This window comes from Babylonia areolata, chromosome 8 (assembly GCF_041734735.1).
Source record: "Babylonia areolata isolate BAREFJ2019XMU chromosome 8, ASM4173473v1, whole genome shotgun sequence".
Classification (NCBI taxonomy): domain Eukaryota; kingdom Metazoa; phylum Mollusca; class Gastropoda; order Neogastropoda; family Buccinidae; genus Babylonia; species Babylonia areolata.
The window spans coordinates 19,729,439-19,749,774 of NC_134883.1; the positions used below are offsets into that span (position 1 = coordinate 19,729,439).

At 44.5% G+C, this 20,336-nt stretch overlaps 1 protein-coding gene and 1 long non-coding RNA gene across 6 annotated transcripts in view; one reads left to right on the plus strand and one right to left on the minus strand.

The window, feature by feature from the left end:
* The first annotated feature begins 8,145 nt into the window (after positions 1-8,145).
* Positions 8,146-12,206, plus strand: LOC143284630 (uncharacterized). Of its 4 annotated transcripts, none has more exons than XR_013055592.1 (3): positions 8,146-8,924; positions 8,966-11,880; positions 12,074-12,206. It is a non-coding gene; the product is annotated as an uncharacterized LOC143284630 (long non-coding RNA). The 4 variants fall into 4 exon arrangements; XR_013055591.1 differs by lacking the exon at positions 12,074-12,206 and having other exon boundaries at positions 8,966-10,269; positions 10,301-10,428; XR_013055594.1 differs by lacking the exon at positions 12,074-12,206 and having other exon boundaries at positions 8,966-9,450; positions 9,482-10,263.
* Positions 10,406-20,336, minus strand: part of LOC143284629 (NEDD8-activating enzyme E1 catalytic subunit-like) — a 32,824-nt gene continuing 22,893 nt past the window's right edge. Inside the window, exons 13-16 of one of the 2 annotated variants that reach the window (XR_013055590.1) lie at positions 18,760-18,860; positions 15,653-15,771; positions 11,814-12,545; positions 10,406-11,759 (exon numbers count right to left, since the gene is read on the minus strand). Coding sequence is in view for 1 of the 2 variants with exons in the window: in XM_076591496.1 (XP_076447611.1) it covers positions 12,415-12,545; positions 15,653-15,771; positions 18,760-18,860 (351 nt within the window). In the remaining variant the exon portion in view is untranslated. Of the gene's footprint in view, positions 12,546-15,652; positions 15,772-18,759; positions 18,861-20,336 lie in introns of both variants that reach the window. The other variant, XM_076591496.1, reaches the window with a different exon arrangement.

Sequence of the window (20,336 nt, forward strand, 5' to 3'; positions counted from 1 at the left end):
AGGGTGTGTGTTGTCTGTGTGTCTGTCAGGATGTGTGTTGTCTGTCAGGGTGTGTGTTGTCTGTGTGTCTATCAGGGTGTGTGTTGTCTGTGTGTCTGTCAGGGTGTGTGTTGTCTGTGTGTCTATCAGGGTGTGTGTTGTCTGTGTGTCTATCAGGGTGTGTGTTTTCTGTGTGTCTGTCAGGGTGTGTGTTGTCTGTGTGTCTATCAGGGTGTGTGTTGTCTGTGTGTCTATCAGGGTGTGTGTTTTCTGTGTGTCTGTCAGGGTGTGTGTTGTCTGTGTGTCTGTCAGGGTGTGTGTGATGTCTGTGTGTCTGTCAGGGTGTGTGATGTCTGTGTGTCTGTCAGGGTGTGTGTGATGTCTGTGTGTCTGTCAGGGTGTGTGTTGTCTGTGTGTCAGTCAGGGTGTGTGTTGTCTGTGTGTCTGTCAGGGTGTGTGTTGTCTGTGTGTCTGTCAGGGTGTGTGTGATGTCTGTGTGTCAGTCAGGGTGTGTGTGATGTCTGTGTGTCTGTCAGGGTGTGTGTTGTCTGTGTGTCTGTCAGGGTGTGTGTTGTCTGTGTGTCAGTCAGGGTGTGTGTTGTCTGTGTGTCTGTCAGGGTGTGTGTTGTCTGTGTGTCAGTCAGGGTGTGTGTTGTCTGTCAGGGTGTGTGTGATGTCTGTGTGTCTGTCAGGGTGTGTGTTGTCTGTGTGTCAGTCAGGGTGTGTGTTGTCTGTCAGGGTGTGTGTGATGTCTGTATGTCTGTCAGGGTGTGTGTTGTCTGTGTGTCAGTCAGGGTGTGTGTTGTCTGTCAGGGTGTGTGTTGTCTGTCTTGTCCTGTAATGCCATGGGAAAAGTGCATTTTGATGACTTTTAATATTTCACTTCTTACATGTCAAAAAATCAGGTTTGTTATGTGATGGATTGTGATGTGGATGTAAAGAATGATACGTTGAAAATCCTTCTACATACCTACACTGCAACAGTTATTTATTTACTGTTATAAGTATCAGCCGAGCAATAGCCACTGTGTTTGAATATATTATGTTGTTGGTCTTTCTCATGCAGAAAATCAGAATTTGATGTTCAGTGCATTTTCTTCCTGTTCTCTCTTAGATGAAGGGGATGGGGTGTAGCAGTAAAAGTGAGACTACTTATCCTGTAATAGGTATAATTAATGAGAGGGAATATTGGTAAATATTGTGGCACTCAGTGTGAGACAGTGTCACAAATCCTGTGACAGGGAATATAGGTAAATATAGTGGCACTCAGTGTGAGACAAGGTGTCACAAATCCTGTGACAGGGAATATAGGTAAATATAGTGGCACTAAGTGTGAGACAAAGTGTCACAAATCCTGTGACAGAGAATATAGGTAAATATAGTGGCACTCAGTGTGAGACAAAGTGTCACAAATCCTGTGACAGAGAATATAGGTAAATATAGTGGCACTCAGTGTGAGACAGTGTCACAAATCCTGTGACAGGGAATATAGGTAAATATAGTGGCACTCAGTGTAAGACAAGGTGTCACAAATCCTGTGACAGGGAATATAGGTAAATATAGTGGCACTCAGTGTGAGACAAAGTGTCACAAATCCTGTGACAGGGAATATAGGTAAATATAGTGGCACTCAGTGTGAGACAAAGTGTCACAAATCCTGTGACAGGGAATATAGGTAAATATAGTGGCACTCAGTGTGAGACAAAGTGTCACAAATCCTGTGACAGGGAATATAGGTAAATATAGTGGCACTAAGTGTGAGACAAAGTGTCACAAATCCTGTGACAGAGAATATAGGTAAATATAGTGGCACTCAGTGTGAGACAGTGTCACAAATCCTGTGACAGGGAATATAGGTAAATATAGTGGCACTCAGTGTGAGACAAGGTGTCACAAATCCTGTGACAGGGAATATAGGTAAATATAGTGGCACTCAGTGTGAGACAAAGTGTCACAAATCCTGTGACAGGGAATATAGGTAAATATAGTGGCACTCAGTGTGAGACAAAGTGTCACAAATCCTGTGACAGGGAATATAGGTAAATATAGTGGCACTCAGTGTGAGACAAAGTGTCACAAATCCTGTGACAGGGAATATAGGTAAATATAGTGGCACTCAGTGTGAGACAAATAGTATGACAGCTAGGCATGGAGTAGCACATTCTCTTCTACTGGGCATGAAATAGTTTGCCACATTGATTCAGTGGATACAGGTTTCCATGCAGCAGCCTATTTCCTTGCATACACTTGCACATGATGATGTTGAAGTGCTGTCCAGTCCTCCTTGGCATAGGTTCAGCAGTCAGACCCATGACGTCCCACCCACTGTCAGTGTGGAGCTGTGTTGAATGAACATATGGTGCTCTCCCTTCAACACTTCTCTTCTTTCACACAGGGATGAACATAATGGGAAAATGTTGACTGCTATTTATGCATATGTGAAATTATTGATGGTATAAAATGTCCTTAAGGGGCTGTGTCTGTCATAGCCATTGTAGTGTATGATGTGTGGGGACATGTATTTCAACTTTTTTACCATGTCTGGCACTATGTTCAGCGTGGGCCTGTTGAATGGGCTCTTTCTCACCTTTTTGTTGTTGTTGTTGTTTTTTTTTTAAATGAAAAATAGATTGTTTTGGACATTGCAGTGCATACTGCAAGAAGTACACAGTCTTTTTGTTTTAAAGGGCTTGATTGAGTGTTCTGGCTCCTGAAGTGATCTGCAAGTCCTGGTCAGGGGACAGGCCCAGAGTGGATTTGTGTGCAAGTCAAATCAACACTTCTCATGTTGTTTGTCTCCCCTTCCTCAGAAATGTGGACATGTCCAGGAATTTTGAAAATTTAATGCTCACTTGTGACATTGTTTTGGCCTCCCCTCCCTATGATATGTTGACTTGACATTATTTTGGCCTCCCCTCCCTGTGAAATGTTGACTTGTGACATTAGTTTGGCCTCCCCTCCCTATGACATGTTGACTTGTGAAATTATTTTGGCCTCCCCTCCCTATGAAATGTTGACTTGTGACATTATTTTGTCCTCTCTACCCTATGAAATGTTGACTTGTGACATTAGTTTGGCCTCCCCTCCCTATAAAATGTTGACTTGTGACATTAGTTTGGCCTCCCCTCCCTGTGAAATGTTGACTTGTGACATTAGTTTGGCCTCCCCTCCCTATGATATGTTGACTTGACATTATTTTGGCCCTATGAAATGTTGACTTGTGACATTAGTTTGGCCTCCCCTCCCTATGACATGTTGACTTGTGAAATTATTTTGGCCTCCCCTCCCTATGACATGTTGACTTGTGAAATTATTTTGGCCTCCCCTCCCTATGAAATGTTGACTTGTGACATTATTTTGTCCTCTCTACCCTATGAAATGTTGACTTGTGACATTAGTTTGGCCTCCCCTCCCTATAAAATGTTGACTTGTGACATTAGTTTGGCCTCCACTCCCTATGAAATGTTGACTTGTGACATTAGTTTGGCCTCCCCTCCCTATGAAATGTTGACTTGTGACATTATTTTGGCCTCCCCTCCCTATGAAATGTTGACTTTTGACATTATTTTGTCCTCTCTACCCTATGAAATGTTGACTTGTGACATTATTTTGGCCTCTCTACCCTATGAAATGTTGACTTGTAACATTATTTTGGCCTCTCTACCCTATGAAATGTTGACTTGTGACATTAGTTTGGCCTCTCTACCCTATGAAATGTTGACTTGTGACATTATTTTGGCCTCCCCTCCCTATGAAATGTTGACTTGTGACATTATTTTGGCCTCCCCTCCCTATGAAATGTTGACTTGTAACATTATTTTGGCCTCCCCTCCATATGAAATGTTGACTTGTGACATTATTTTGGCCTCCCCTCCCTATGAAATGTTGACTTGTAACATTATTTTGGCCTCCCCTCCATATGAAATGTTGACTTGTGACATTATTTTGGCCTCCCCTCCCTATGAAATGTTGACTTGTGACATTATTTTGGCCTCCCCTCCCTATGAAATGTTGACTTGTGACATCAATTTGGCCTTTCCCCTTCCTATGAAATGTTCACTTGTGACATTATTTTTTGGCTTGTGATGCTATTTGCCGCCCCCCCTACAGGAATTGAGAGAATATTGCCCCACTTCTTGAGAACACAGCTTCAGCTTCATGTTATTTTCTGTTCATGGTTTGCTCAAATTTCCTAACCAGCATTGCTGGTGTACATGTGGGCTGCACACTGGGTTTATGTGGTATATGATGACACCATACAGTTCTGTCCTGGTTTATGTTGGACATGATGACAGCATACAGTTCTGTCCTGGTTTATGTTGGACATGACAGCATACAGTTCTGTCCTGGTTTATGTTGGACATGATGACAGCATACAGTTCCCCACCCACATCTCCCTCCCCCCCTTTTTTTCACAACCTTTTTTCCCTTTTGTGTTCATTCCAGTGCATGTTTATTGTTATTTATTGTTGTTACAGCAAACTTGTGTAAGTCTCCTGTTACAGTGGAATTCTCATTGACAGATGCATGACGATGATGTTCACAGCCCTTCTGGTGGCCATGTGTCATGTTGGCATTCACAGCCCTTCTGGTGGCCATGTGTCATGATGTTGACATTCACAGCCCTTCTGATGTCTGATGGCCATGTGTCATGTTGACATTCACAGCCCTTCTGATGGCCATGTGTCATGATGTTGACATTCACAGCCCTTCTGATGTCTGATGGCCATGTGTCATGTTGACATTCACAGCCCTACTGATGGCCATTTGTCATGATGTTGACATTCACATCCCTTCTGATGGCCATGTGTCATGATGTTGACATTCACAGCCCTTCTGGTGGCCATGTGTCATGTTGACACTCACAGGCCTTCTGATGGCCATGTGTCATGATGTTGACATTCACAGCCCTTGTGATGTCTGATGGCTATGTGTCATCATTTTGACATTCACAGCCCTTCTGATGTCTGATGGCTATGCGTCATGTTGACATTCACAGCCCTTCTGATGGCCATGTGTCATAATGTTGACATTCACAGCCCTTGTGATGTCTGATGGCCATGTGTCATCATTTTGACATTCACAGCCCTTCTGATGTCTGATGGCTATGCGTAATGTTGACATTGACAGTCCTTCTGATGTCTGATGACCATGTGTCATGTTGACATTCACAGCCCGTCTGATGGCCATGTGTCATGATGTTGACATTCACAGCCCGTCTGATGGCCATGTGTCATGTTGACATTCACAGCCCGTCTGATGGCCATGTGTCATGATGTTGACATTCACAGCCCTTCTGATATCTGTTCTTTCTCAGGAGGTCAAGTGGAACTCGTGTTGTTTGGGACAGTGGATCTTTTCTTCTTTTGATGTATACTGTTTTCATGGTATTGCTTTAAATATCTGGATTTTGTATCGTGTTCTTTCACTTTATGGTATTGCTTTTAAGTATCTGGATTTTGTATCATGTTCTTTCACTTTATGGTATTGCTTTTAGTATCTGGATTTAGTATCATGTATTTTCATGTTTTGTTTGCCAAACTTAAGTTTGAAGTAAATTTTATTATGTGTAGTTTTTGTTTGTAAAAATTCATGTGGTGGAAATTTTATTAGTATACATATTGTAGAGGTGTTTGGTATTCAGTGATAAGTATATTAGGGTTTGTGTTTTTATCCCACGATGTAAACATTTGTCTTTAGAATAAGAGATACATGTAATTTAGCAGGAGAAAAGACCTTTAAAATCAGAGATACAGTGAAAAAACCTTAAAAATCAGAGATGCATGTAACTGAGCAGGTGAAAAGACCATTAAAAATAGGGTTACTTATAATTGAGCAGGTGAAAAGACCTTTAAAATCAGAGGTACATGTAATTGAGCAGGTGAAAAGACCATTAAAATCAGAGGTACATGTAAGTGAGCATGCAAAAAGACTTTTAAAATTAGATACATGTTATTCAACATGTGAAAAGACCATTAAAATTAGAGGTACATGTAATTGAGCTGGTGAAAAGACTGGTAGGAAGGGTGGCTTTATCAGTATGACGTCACAACACTAAAGTCACCCTGTCAGGCCCCATGAATGATGTCACAGCACTAAAATCACCCTGTCAGGCCCCATGAATGACATCACAACACTGAAGTCACCCTGTCAGGCCCCATGAATGACGTCACAGCACTAAAGTCACCCTGTCAGGCCCCATGAATGACATCACAACACTAAAGTCACCCTGTCAGGCCCCATGAATGATGTCACAGCACTAAAGTCACCCTGTCAGGCCCCATGAATGACGTCACAACACTAAAGTCACCCTGTCACGCCCCTTGAATGACATCACAACACTAAAGTCACCCTGTCAGGCCCCATGAATGACATCACAGCACTAAAGTCACCCTGTCAGGCCCCATGAATGACGTCACAACACTAAAGTCACCCTGTCAGGCCCCATGAATGACATCATAACACTAAAGTCACCCTGTCAGGCCCCATGAATGATATCACAACACTAAAGTCACCCTGTCAGGCCCCATGAATGATGTCACAACACTAAAGTCACCCTGTCAGGCCCCATGAATGATATCACAACACTAAAGTCACCCTGTCAGGCCCCATGAATGATATCACAACACTAAAGTCACCCTGTCAGTCCCCATGAATGATGTCACAACACTAAAGTCACCCTGTTGTGCCCCATGAATTAACTGTGAACAAAACACATTTCTGCCCTAGATCAAGTGTACAATAGACAAGATCAAGCAAGTCTGGATTTCACTGCCAGCTGGTGATGTTAATCAAAAGACAAACAACATGAATGGCTTGACTATCATATTGCGTTGTTATTGTTTCTTTTATTCATTTTGTTTGAAACGCTGATTACATTCAGTTTGTTGTTGTATATGCTTGTTTTGTATTTTTGGTTGTGTATTTTACATTTCTATATGCATCAGTCTGAACTTTGATTATGAAATTTATCAGTTAGTCAACTTGTTTCTTGAATTTGAATAGTGGTTTATGCATGAATCTTCATTTACTTATCACCGCTGTTGAAGTGAAAAACGTGTTTTTCTGTCGATGTTTCTGGCCATGTCCTTACTTTGTGAAGTGAAGTATGTGTCAGTGTTGGTGTGTTGCTGTGTCCCCAGCCTGCAGTATTAGGATTGGATGATGAAGGCCATGGCGGTATTGTAGTGCTAAACCCAGTCTGCTGTTTGTCACCAGGACTCCACACAGCCAGCTGGTCTCAGTCTGCCCTCCGTGTGTAATGAATGGCATGCATTGATCTGCGAATGTAGTGATATGAACAAGCATCAATCTTTTGAATTTATGTAGTGATAAGTGTAATGAACAGCATGCGTTCATGTGGTGATATAGTGATAAGTATGTGAATAGCATAGTATGTGAATAGCATGCATTTATGTTGAATTGATGTAGTGATGAGGATATGAACAGCATGCATTGCTCTGAGAAATTGATGTATTTATAAGTATAATGAACAGCATGCATTCATGTGTTCATGAAGTGATACTTACAAGAACAGCATGCATTGATCTGTTGAATTGATGTAGTGATAAGTGGCAAGGGTGCTACATGGCTTCACAGTATAGTAGTACATATTAATTTGTTTTGGTTTGCTCATTTTGAAGCAAGTTGCTGATTGCCCCAATCACCAGACATATCAAATCCTGCATGGACACTGCAGTTTTATATCACTTTATTACAGTTCTCCCAGCCCAGCTTTCACTGTCAGCCTGATAGAAAATGGTATTTGACTGTCACATGACAATGATATTGGAAACAGTAATGTTACTAATGATTACGTGGTCCACAATCATTGTTTTTTTTCTGCATGTGCACATGAAAAATGACCATTCTGTGGTGATGTTGATGACAGTGACAAGTGGTGTGGTGTTATTGAATAGGGTGGATTGGCTGAGTGATCAATTATACAATACCATGCCATGCCAGGATTGTAGACATGTCATGTGCACATGACAGGAATACATGCAGCCTCCTGGAAATTATGTGCTAGAAATTTCCTCTTTTCTATTGCTCTCTTTTCTGCTTTTTTCTTCCTTCACTGTTGTCTCCTCTGTCTGCCTTCCCAGTCCATTTCCCTGTTCTTTTTTTCAAGGAAGCCTTGACACAGTTTTCTCTTTTCCGCACTATCTGGGCTGTTCTGCTCTGGCGATTAAGTAGTGAAATTGTAAACACTGGGATGGGCACTAGCTGCCATTCTGCAGTGTTATTTGCCTGTATGGTCCTTGTATTTTTTGTTTGGCTTAAAGTAAATTTTTTTCCTCTTTTATGATTTTCAAAATTTGGGGATGATAAGTAAAGGGGAAGGGCTGACTTACTCAGCATTGCCTAATCTTATTTGCTTTAAGGAGCTAAATGGTTCGGATAATGTGTCATAAATGGTGTTTTGTAGGTTTATCGTAATGGGTTTTTTTGGGTGTGTATGTGACAGTTTTGTGTTTGACAGTTTTGTGTTGAACATTTGTTAGTTGGGCATCCCGATATGGCCCTATGCGGCCTGCTGGACTATGAGCAACAGTAAATAAATAATAATGTGACCTTGAAGATGATTAATACCAAGCAGGGATGGTAGACAGGTCATGTGCACATTACAGGTAGATATGTGACCTTGAAGACAAGGACCTTGTACTCACTGCTGGTCCTTCAGACACACACACACATAGAAGTGCATTACTTGATGCAGGGTTTACATACCTTTTGTTTAATGCTTGTCATTTATTTGCAATATGAATTTTTATTGAATTATTGACATAAATCATACATAATCTGTATGCATCCCAACCGTGTATTTTGAATTGATCAGGAGAGTTGTTGATAACACAAACTTGTTGGATCAAAGTTGGTGAAAGGGGGACTGTCAGCACATGGGCTTAGTGTGACTCCCTGTTGACACTGACATAGACTGTCAAGTTCAGTGTGGCTCCCTGTTAACACTGATATAGACTGCCAGGTTCAGTGTGGCTCCCTGTTGACACTGCCAGCTTCAGTGTGGCTCCCTGTTAACACTGATATAGAGACTGACTGCCAGGTTCAGTGTGGCCCCCTGTTAACACTGATATAGAGACTGACTACCAGGTTCAGTGTGGCTCCCTGTTAACACTGTCAGGTACAGTGTGGCTCCCTGTTAACACTGACGTAGAGACTGACTGCCAGGTTCAGTGTGGCTCCCTGTTAACACTGACATAGAGACCAACTGTCTGGTTCAGTGTGGCTCCCTGTTAACACTGATATAGAGACTGACTACCAGGTTCAGTGTGGCTCCCTGTTGACACTGACATAGAGACTGACTGCCAGGTTCAGTGTGGCCCCCTGTTAACACTGATATAGAGACTGACTACCAGGTTCAGTGTGGCTCCCTGTTAACACTGACATAGAGACTGACTGCCAGGTTCAGTGTGGCTCCCTGTTGACACTGATATAGAGACTGACTGCCAGGTTCAGTGTGGCTCCCTGTTGACACTGTCAGGTTCAGTGTGGCTCCCTGTTAACACTGACATAGAGACCAACTGTCTGGTTCAGTGTGGCTCCCTGTTGACACTGACTGTCAAGTTCAGTGTGGCTCCCTGTTAACACTGACATTGACTGTCAAGTTCAGTGTGGACACCCACAGATAGGACACCTACAGCACACAGTAACATCCACACACAGGACACCCATATTACACAGTGACATTCACACACAGGACACCTACAGCACACAGTGACTTCCACACACAGGACACCTATATTACACAGTGACACCCACAGACAGGACACCTACAGCACAGTGACATCCACACACAGGACACCATATTACACAGTGACACCCTTACACCCCACAGTGACACCCAGCCACTGACATGTCTACACCAACGTCAGACCCAGGCCCTTCATGCAGCATGTTTCTGTGCACCGACATGTTGCCAAAGTGTCCTCTACAGCAGTTTGTGCACCCCTCACTTTGTCAAGAGCCAAAGACCCATCACTCATACAGCCCATCAGCACAACATGGACAGGACTGACCAACACAATGACCATTCTGCAGTGAAGCTGACAGTTCCAACAGCAGACACCAAAGATTATGACCAAGGTTCTGCCTCACAGCCTGTGTCATGACCAAGGTTCTGGCTCGCAGCCTGTGTCATGACCAAGGTTCTGGCTCGCAGCCAGTGTCATGACCAAGGTTCTGCCTCACAGCCAGTGTCAGGACCAAGGTTCTGCCTCACAGCCTGTGTCAGGACCAAGGTTCTGGCTCGCAGCCAGTGTCAGGACCAAGGTTCTGCCTCACAGCCTGTGTCAGGACCAAGGTTCTGCCTCACAGCCTGTGTCAGGACCAAGGTTCTGACTCGGCCTGTGTGGCAAAGGGGAGGGAGTGTTTTCACAGCAACCACAAAAACATTCAACAAAAGCCACCAGATTCAATACTGCTATTTCTCATCATTCTTTCTCCTACACACAATTTTAATCTCTTTGTGTGTGTGTGTGTGTAAAAGTCTGAAGATATCTTAAAACACTGAACAAGTTCATGACATGTGCACTGCACACAGAAATTTCACATTGAATGTCAGTTCTATAATGAGACACCTTTCTTCACGGGACTGTGTGCGTGTGTGTGCAAAGCATACTGCTCTGACATGAGCACAAAGGATGTTCCCACACACTTCCAAAATGCTAACATACAGCTCACAATACAACAATGCACTGATCCCACCACGCTTTCAACATTCACCAGCCATGAATGGCTTCAAATTGGGTTCCATATGCACCAAGTGAAGAACACAGACCCCAGTCTGGAAATAATTGTGAATGAAACATTGCCAGCAGCTGTCAACACATGATAACCATGTCTGGGTGTCACTTCATCATCACAGTATCTGAGGTGGGTATATACTGTTGATGATTTTAAACTGAGCTTTCTCCTCGGTCTGGTGACACAGGTGAAACCTGGACAGCAGACCTAACTAGTGCTGCTCTCCACTGGGAGGTGGGGGGGTACATAGGACAGCAGATCTAACTGGTACAGCTTTCCAGTTGGGGGGTACATAGGACAACAGACCTAACTGGTACTGCTCACTGGAAGGGGGGGGGGGGTACATAAGACAACAGACCTAACTGGTACTGCTCTCCACTGGGAGGTGGGGGGGTGGTGGACAGCAGACCTAACTGGTACTGCTCTCCACTGGAAGGTGGGGGGGGGGCTACATAGGACAACAGACCTAACTGGTACTGCTCTCCACTGGAAGGTGGGGGGGGGGGGGGGCTACATAGGACAACAGACCTAACTGGTACTGCTCTCCACTGGAAGGTGGGGGGGCCTACATAGGACAACAGACCTAACTGGTACTGCTCTCCACTGGAAGGTGGGGGGGGGGGCTACATAGGACAACAGACCTAACTAGTACTGCTTTCCACTGGGAGGTGGGGGGGGGGTACATAGGACAGCAGACCTAAGTAGTGCTGCTCTCCACTAGGAGGTGAGGTGGCGGGTACATAGGACAGAAGACCTAACTGGTACTGCTCTCCACTGGGGGTGGGGGGGTGGTGGACAGCAGATCTAACTAGTACTGCTCTCCACTGGGGGTGGGGGTACATAGGACAACAGACCTAACTGGTACTGCTCACTGGAAGGTGGGCAGGGGGGGGGGGGGGTTACATAGGACAACAGACCTAACTGGTACTGCTCTCCACTGGGAGGTCAGGGTGGTGGACAGCAAATCTAACTGGTACTGCTCTCCACTGGGGGTGGGGGTACATAGGACAACAGACCTAACTGGTACTGCTCACTGGAAGGTGGGCGGGGGGGTACATAGGACAACAGACCTAACTGGTACTGCTCTCCACTGGGAGGTGGGGGACAGCAGATCTAACTGGTACTGCTCTCCACTGGGTGTGGGGGCTACATAGGACAACAGACCAAACTAGTGCTGCTCTCCACTGGGAGGTTGGGTGGAGGGGAGACTACATAGGACAACAGACCTAACTAGTGCTGCTCTCCACTGGGAGGTGGGGGGATACATAGGGTGGGTATATAGGACAACAGACCTAACTGGTACTGCTCTGCACTGGGAGGTTGGCAAGAGGGGTGGGGGGGTACATAGGACAGCAGACCTAACTGGTACTGCTCTCCAATGGGTGGATGGGGTGGCGGGTACATAGGACAGCAGAACTGGTACTGTTCTCCACTGGGGGGGGGGGGGGTGGTACAAAAGGACAGCAGACCTAACTAGTACTGCTCTCCACTGGGAGGTTGGCGAGAGGGGTGAGGGGGTACACAGGACAGCAGAGGGGGGTGGTACTGTTCTCTACTGGGAGAGGGGGGGTGGGATTGTTCTCCACTGGCAGAGGGATTGAGGGGAAGCCCCTGAAGGCTGTGCTGGCTCCTGACCCCCACATCCAACCAGTCCTGGGAGGACCTGAGGTGTCAGTTGGCAGCATTGACCTGGCCATCTGTCCCTATGTCCATGTCGGTGGTGAGGGTGAGGGTGAAGGTGAGGGAGATGGGAGTGGTCACATCAGCCACGTACAGCTCCTGGCCGGTCCTCAGCCCCAGCTCTGAAACATGTCAACAAGCTGTCAACACATCACAATGTTGACACCTTCACAACATCAACACTATCCATCACAAGGGGAAAACACGTCACATCACAATGGTAACATCACCCCGTCAAAACGGGAACACCATCCATCACAAGGAACACCATCTGTCACCAACAGAAACACCATCCATCACAACGAACACCATCTGTCACCAACAGAAACACCATCCATCACAACAAACACCATCTGTCACCAACAGGAACACCATCCATCACAATGAACACCATGTCACCAACAGGAACACCATCCATCACAACGAACACCATGTCACCAACAGGAACACCATCCATCACAACGAACACCATGTCACCAACAGGAACACCATCCATCACAACGAACACCATGTCACCAACAGGAACACCATCCATCACAACAAACACCATGTGACCAACAGGAACACCATCCATCACAACGAACACCATGTGACCAACAGGAACACCATCCATCACAACGAACACCATGTCACCAACACGAACACCATCCATCACAACAAACACCATGTGACCAACAGGAACACCATCCATCACAACGAACACCATCTGTCACCAACAGGAACACCATCCATCACAAGGAACACCATGTCACCAACAGGAACACCATCCATCACAACGAACACCATCTGTCACCAACAGGAACACCATCCATCACAACAAACACCATGTCACCAACACGAACACCATCCATCACAACGAACACCATCTGTCACCAACAGAAACACCATCCATCACAACGAACACCATGTCACCAACAGGAACACCATCCATCACAACGAACACCATGTCACCAACAGGAACACCATCCATCACAATGAATACCATGTCACCAACAGAAACACCATCCATCACAACAAACACCATCTGTCACCAACAGGAACACCATCCATCATCACAACAGGAACACCATCCATCATAATACACCACAGGGACGACACCCTTTACACAATGTTTGCCACTAACTTCTACAAGACAAAAGGCTATCAGAAAAATCATATCCATATTTCAGTGTTTGAATATAAAGTGTTTTGAGGGTTAAACTGGTCAGCTTGAACAGTTACCAAACAAAGCAAAAAAACAGGTTTGTTTGGACAGTGAGCAAAAAAAAGTTCCTGACTTACAAAAAGCATGCTCCATAAGAACTGGCACCTACATTCACCTGAGCCAGTCAGTCTGCAGTGAAATGCCGTTGAAAATCTGGTGGACTACTCTGTCCAATGAACTGTTCGCTATAAATCAAATTGCCACTTTGGCTTGGTCAACTACTGACACTAGACTACAACACCATGTTGCTCGAACACATCGTTTACAACTGCCATCATCAGTTGCTATGTCTCCATGGTTCTCTCCCTTAGTTCACCACTTCCAGCATATACTTCTGGTATCATCATCGTAGTCGATGGTCGACGATAACTAACAGCCATCATCACCACTACCACACTCTCCATCATGCCCACAATCATCCAGCTCCATGTCATCTAGATCTGGTTATCATCCACTATGTCAGTGCTCAAAATTCAGACCTCTATCTGTCTTTGGGGTTTCGTGACTTTTGGGGGTTGAATTTGGTGACAGTGTGGAATGTCATAATGGATGATAACCAGATTGTGTTATGATTTGGTCACAGTGTGGAATGTCATAATGGATGATGGATGATAACCAGATCATGTTATGATTTGGTCACAGTGTGGAATGTCATAATGGATGATAACCAGATTGTGTTATGATTTGGTCACAGTGTGGAATGTCATAATGGATGATGGATGATAACCAGATCATGTTATGATTTGGTCACAGTGTGGAATGTCATAATGGATGATAACCAGATCATGTTATGATTTGGTGACAGTGTGGAATGTCATAATGGATGATAACCAGATCGTGTTATGATTTGGTCACAGTGTGGAATGTCATAATGGATGATGGATGATAACCAGATCGTGTTATGATTTGGTCACAGTGTGGAATGTCATAATGGATGATGGATGATAACCAGATCGTGTTATGATTTGGTCAGTGTGGAATGTCATAATGGATGATAACCAGATCATGTTATGATTTGGTCACAGTGTGGAATGTCATAATGGATGATGGATGATAACCAGATCGTGTTATGATTTGGTCAGTATGGAATGTCATAATGGATGATAACCAGATCATATCACTAGTTTTCGGTTGCCATCTTATCTTCCGTAAAATCGGCGACTGCTACAAAGTTCATTACTTTCATCTTTACAGAAAACTGTTGCCCATTTCTGGTACACTCAAAATGAGGCTTGTCGAATATTCTGTGCTACAGTTCAATATCAGAATGCCTCCACTATTGTGGCTTGACGCTCCAAAATGCAAACAAGACGAAAAGGCTGATTCTGAATCAGCCGACGTCGATCAGCCAGTTTTGGGAACGAAAAGCCGCACTCATCAACGTTCATGTGAGTAAGAAATTAAATGGCTGCATTATGACCAAGACGCACATGCAGTGAAGTGCAAGACTGATGTGAAATTTGCAGCCAGGTCATCGTGCAACTCTCCAGAAATAAATGCATTTGTGACAGAATCGACAAACTTTCAAAAATCATCCTTGTGTGGCTTTTCCTTTTCAGTGGTTCGCTCCTCTCAGTCAGTCACTGTGTGTGTATCTGTGCGTGTGTGAGGAGGGGTGGGAGAGATGAGTGGGGTGTTTGTGCGTGTGTGTGTGTGTGTGTGTGTGTGTGCATGTGTATCTCTCTTTTTTCTCTGTGTGTGTGCATGTATATCTCTCTCTAAGAGATTGTTTGTGAGTGAGTGTGTGCGAATGCGTCTGTTTCACTCATTCAGTGTGTTAGTGTGTGAGTGTGAACTGATTGAAAGGCAGTGTGTGATGTGTTTGGATGAAAGAATGGTTTCTTGACCTGTGACTGGACTCGCTAGAACCACGTGAGGACTCCCTAAAATGCCTGAGTGGGAGTCCTGTGGACTCTCAAAACAAATCAGATGTAGGAAGCCCTGAATACACTACTAGAGAGAGAGAGAAATGTGTTGTGATAAAAAGTACAGGAAGTGTACAGGAAGTGCTGAAGTGGTCCTCACCTTTCAGGGTTTTCTTCAGGTTCTCCCTGGTTCGTTCCTCAATGGACTTGACACTGGCCATGTACAGAGTTCTGTTCTTGCCGTCAACGCAGGTGGTGACACCTGGAGACTTCATCTGACTGCAACACACAACACGTCATGTGACTGTAACACACAACACATCATTTGACTGCAACACACATGTGACTGCAACACACATCATCTGACTGCAACACACAACACATCATCTGACTGCAACACACATCATGTGACTGCAACACACAACACATCATCTGACTGCAACACACAACATGTCATCTGACTGCAACACACATCATCTGACTGCAACACACAACACATCATCTGACTGCAACACACATCATCTGACTGCAACACACATCTGACTGAAACACACAACACATCATCTGACTGAAACACACAACACATCATCTGACTGCAACACACATGTGACTGCAACACACAACACATCATCTGACTGCAACACGCAACACATCATGTGACTGCAACACACATCATCTGACTGCAACACACAACACATCATCTGACTGCAACACACAACACATATCACCTGACTGCAACACACATCATCTGATTGCAACACACAACACATCATCTGATTGCAACACACAACACATCATGTGACTGCAACACACAACACATCATCTGACTGCAACACAACACATATCTGACTGCAACACACATCATGTGACTGCAACACACATCATCTGATTGCAACACACATCATCTGACTGCAAAACATAAAACATCATATGGCTGCAACACACAACACACATTTGACTACAACACACATCTTCACAGACTGCAACACATCATCTGACAGCAACACACATCACCCAGCTGCAACACACATCTACACTGACTGCAGCACATGTGCCACATCATCTGACTGCAACACACATCATCTGACTGCAATACATAACACATCTTCACTGAATGCAACACACATCTTCACAGACTGTAACGCAAAACACACATCTACACTGACCGCAACACACATCATCTGTCTGTCTGACGGTCATCTGACTGCAACACACAAAACACATCATCATCTGACTGCAACACACATCATCATCCGACTGCAACACACAATACATCATGTGACTGAAACACACAACATGTGACTGCAAAACACAACACACATCATGTGATTGCAATACACATCATCATCAGACTGCAACACACATCATCATCTGACTGCAACACAGTTACTGAATGAAAGGGGCGGATTTAAGTGATGCTGGGTGAATGTACTCACTAAGTGATGCAATGTGTGTGAAAAGGGTGGATGTACTCACTGATGCTGTGTGAAAGGGGTGGATGTACTCACTGATGCTGTGTGAATGGGGTGGACGCACTCACTGATGCTGTGTGAATGGGGTGGACGCACTCACTGATGCTGTGTGGATGTACTCACTGATGCTGTGTGAAAGGGGTGGATGTACTCACTGATGCTGTGTAAATGGGGTGGACGCACTCACTGATGCTGTGTGAATGGGGTGGACGTGCTCACTGATGCTGTGTGAAAGGGGTAGATGTACTCACTAATGCTGTGTGAATGGGGTGGATGTACTCACTATCTGATGCTGTGTGAAAATGGTGGATGCATTCATTAAGTGAGGCTGGGTATGTAAAAGAGGTGGATGTATTCACTATGTTATGCTGGGTATGTTAAAGGGGTGGATATACTCACTAAGTGAGGCTGTGTATGCTAAAGGGGTGGGTGTACTCACTAAGTGATGCTGGGTATATTAAAGGTTAGGATGTACTCACTAAGTGAGGCTGGGTATGTAAAAGGGGTGGATGTACTCACTAAGTGAGGCTTGGTATGTTAAAGGGGTAAATGTACTCACTATGTGAGGCTGTGATAAATGGGTGGATGTACAGGGATGGCTGTTGTAAGTGATGCTGGGTATATTAAAGGGGTGGATGTACTCAGTGAGACTGGGTATGTTAAAGGGGTGAATGTACTCACCTAGTGATCCTGGGTATGTTAAAGAGGTGGATATACTAAGTGAGGCTGGGTATCTTAAAGGGGTGGATGTACTCACTATGTGAGGCTTGGTATGTTAAAGGGGTGGATGTACTCACTAAGTGAGGCTGAGATAAAGGGGTGGATGTACTAAGTGAGGCTTGGTATGTTAAAGGGGTGGATGTACTCACTAAGTGAGGCTGTGATAAAGGGGTGGATGTACAGAGGTGGATGTAGTAAGTGAGGCTTGGTATGTTAAAGGGGTGGACATACTAAGTGAGACTGGGTATGTTAAAGGGGTGGAAGTACTCACTGAGGCTGGGTATGTAAAAGGGGTGGATGTACTAAGTGAGGCTAGGTATGTTACAGGGGTGGATGTACTCACTAAGTGAGACTGGGTATTTAAACGTGGTGGATGTACTTAGTGAGGCTGGGTATGTTAAAGGGGTGGCTGTACTAAGTGAGGCTGGGTATGTAAAAAGGGTGGGTGTATTCACTATGTAAGGCTGGGTATGTTAATGGGGTGGATGTCCTAAGTGAGGCTGGGTATGTTAAAGGGGTGGATGTATTAAGACTGGGAATGTAAAAGGGGTGGGTGTACTCAATAAGTGAGGCTGGGTATGTTAAAAGGGTGGATGTACTCACGAAGTGAGGCTGGGTATGTTAAAAGGGTGGATGTACTCACTATGTGAGGCTGGGTATGTTAAATGGGTAGTTATACTCACTAAATGAGGCTGGGTTTGTAAAAGGGGTGGGTGTAATCACTAAGTGAGGCTGTGTTAATGGGGTGAATTTACTGGGGTGGATGTACTGGGTTTGTTAAAGGGGTGGATGTACTCACTAAGCGAGGCTGGGTATGTAAAAGGGATGGATGCATTCACTGAGGCTGGATGTGTTAAAGGGGTGGATGTACTCACTAAGTGAGGCTGGGTATGTTAAAGGGGTGGATGTACTCACTAAGTGATGCTGGGTATGTAAAAGGGATGGATGCACTCACTATGTGAGGCTGGATGTGTTAAAGGGGTGCATGTACTCACTAAGTTGGGCTGGGTATGTGAAAGGGGTGGATGTACTCACTAAGTGAGGCTGGGTATGTTAAATGGGTGGATGTACTCACTAAGTGAGGCTCTCGGTGAGGAAGGTGATGATGTCCTGCAGTCTGTCGCTGTCAGAGAAGGATAGACTCTGGGGCTGAGAGCTGCACACCAGGCAGTCGTCCTGACAACACAACATGAATTACTTCTGTCAGTCATCCTGAGAACACAAGTCTGTCTTCTGTCAGTCATCCTGACAACACAACACGACTTACTTCTGCCATTTGTCCAGACAACACAACACAACACGTCTCACTTCTGTCAGTCATCCAGACAATACAACACAACACGTCTTACTTCTGTCAGTCTACCTGACAACACAACACGTCTTACTTCTGTCAGTCATCCTGACAACACAACAACACATCTTACTTCTGGCAGTCACCCTGACAACACAAAAACACTTCTTACTGCTGTCAGTCATCCTGACAACACAACAACACATCTTACTTCTGTCAGTCATCCTGACAACACAACACAACATGTCTTACTTCTGCCACTCATCCCGACAACACAACATAATACGTCTTACTTCTGTCAGTTGTCCTGACAGCACAACACAACACAAAACAACACGTCTTACTTCTGTCAGTCATCCTGACAACACAACACATCTTACTGCTGTCAGTCATCCTGACAACACAAAACAACACATCTTACTTCTGTCAGTCATCCTCACTCTGATTCTGACAACACACAACACAACACATCTTACTTCTGTCAGCCATCCTGACAACACAACACAACATCTCTTACTTCTGTCAGTTGTCCTGACAACACAACACATCTTACTTCTATCAGTCATCTTGATAACACAACACAACATGTCGTACTTGTCAGTCATCCTCACAACACACAACACATCTTACTTCTGTCAGTCATCTTGATAACACAACATGTCGTACTTGTCATTCGTCCTTACAACACACAACACAACATGTCTTACTTCTGTCAGCCATCCTGACAACACATCTACTAACCTGTCAGTTGTCCTTACAACACTACACAACAAGTCTTACTTCTGTCAGTCGTCCTGACAACATTATAAGTCTTACTTTTGTCAGTCGTCCTGACAACACAACACAACAAGTCTTACTTCTGTCAGTCGTCCTGACAACACAACAACAACAAGTCTTACTTCTGTCAGTCATCCTGACAACAAAACAACACATCTTACTTCTGTCAGACGTCCTGACAACACAACATGTCTTACTTCTGTCAGTCATCCTGACAACAAATCAACATGTCCTCCTCCTGTCAGTCATACTGACAACACAAAACAACACGTCTTACTTCTGTCAGTCATCCTGACAACACAACACGTCTTACTTCTGTCAGTTTTCCTCACAACACAACACAACACGTCTTACTTCTGTTAGTCATCCTGACAACACAACACGTCTTACTTCTGTCAGTTTTCCTCACAACACAACACAACACGTCTTACTTCTGTCAGTTTTCCTCACAACACAACACAACACGTCTGTCTTCTGTCAGTCATCCTGACAACACAACACGTCTGTCTTCTGTCAGTCATCCTGATAACACAATACGTCTTACTTCGTCAGTCATCCTGACAACAAAACAGCATGTCTTACTT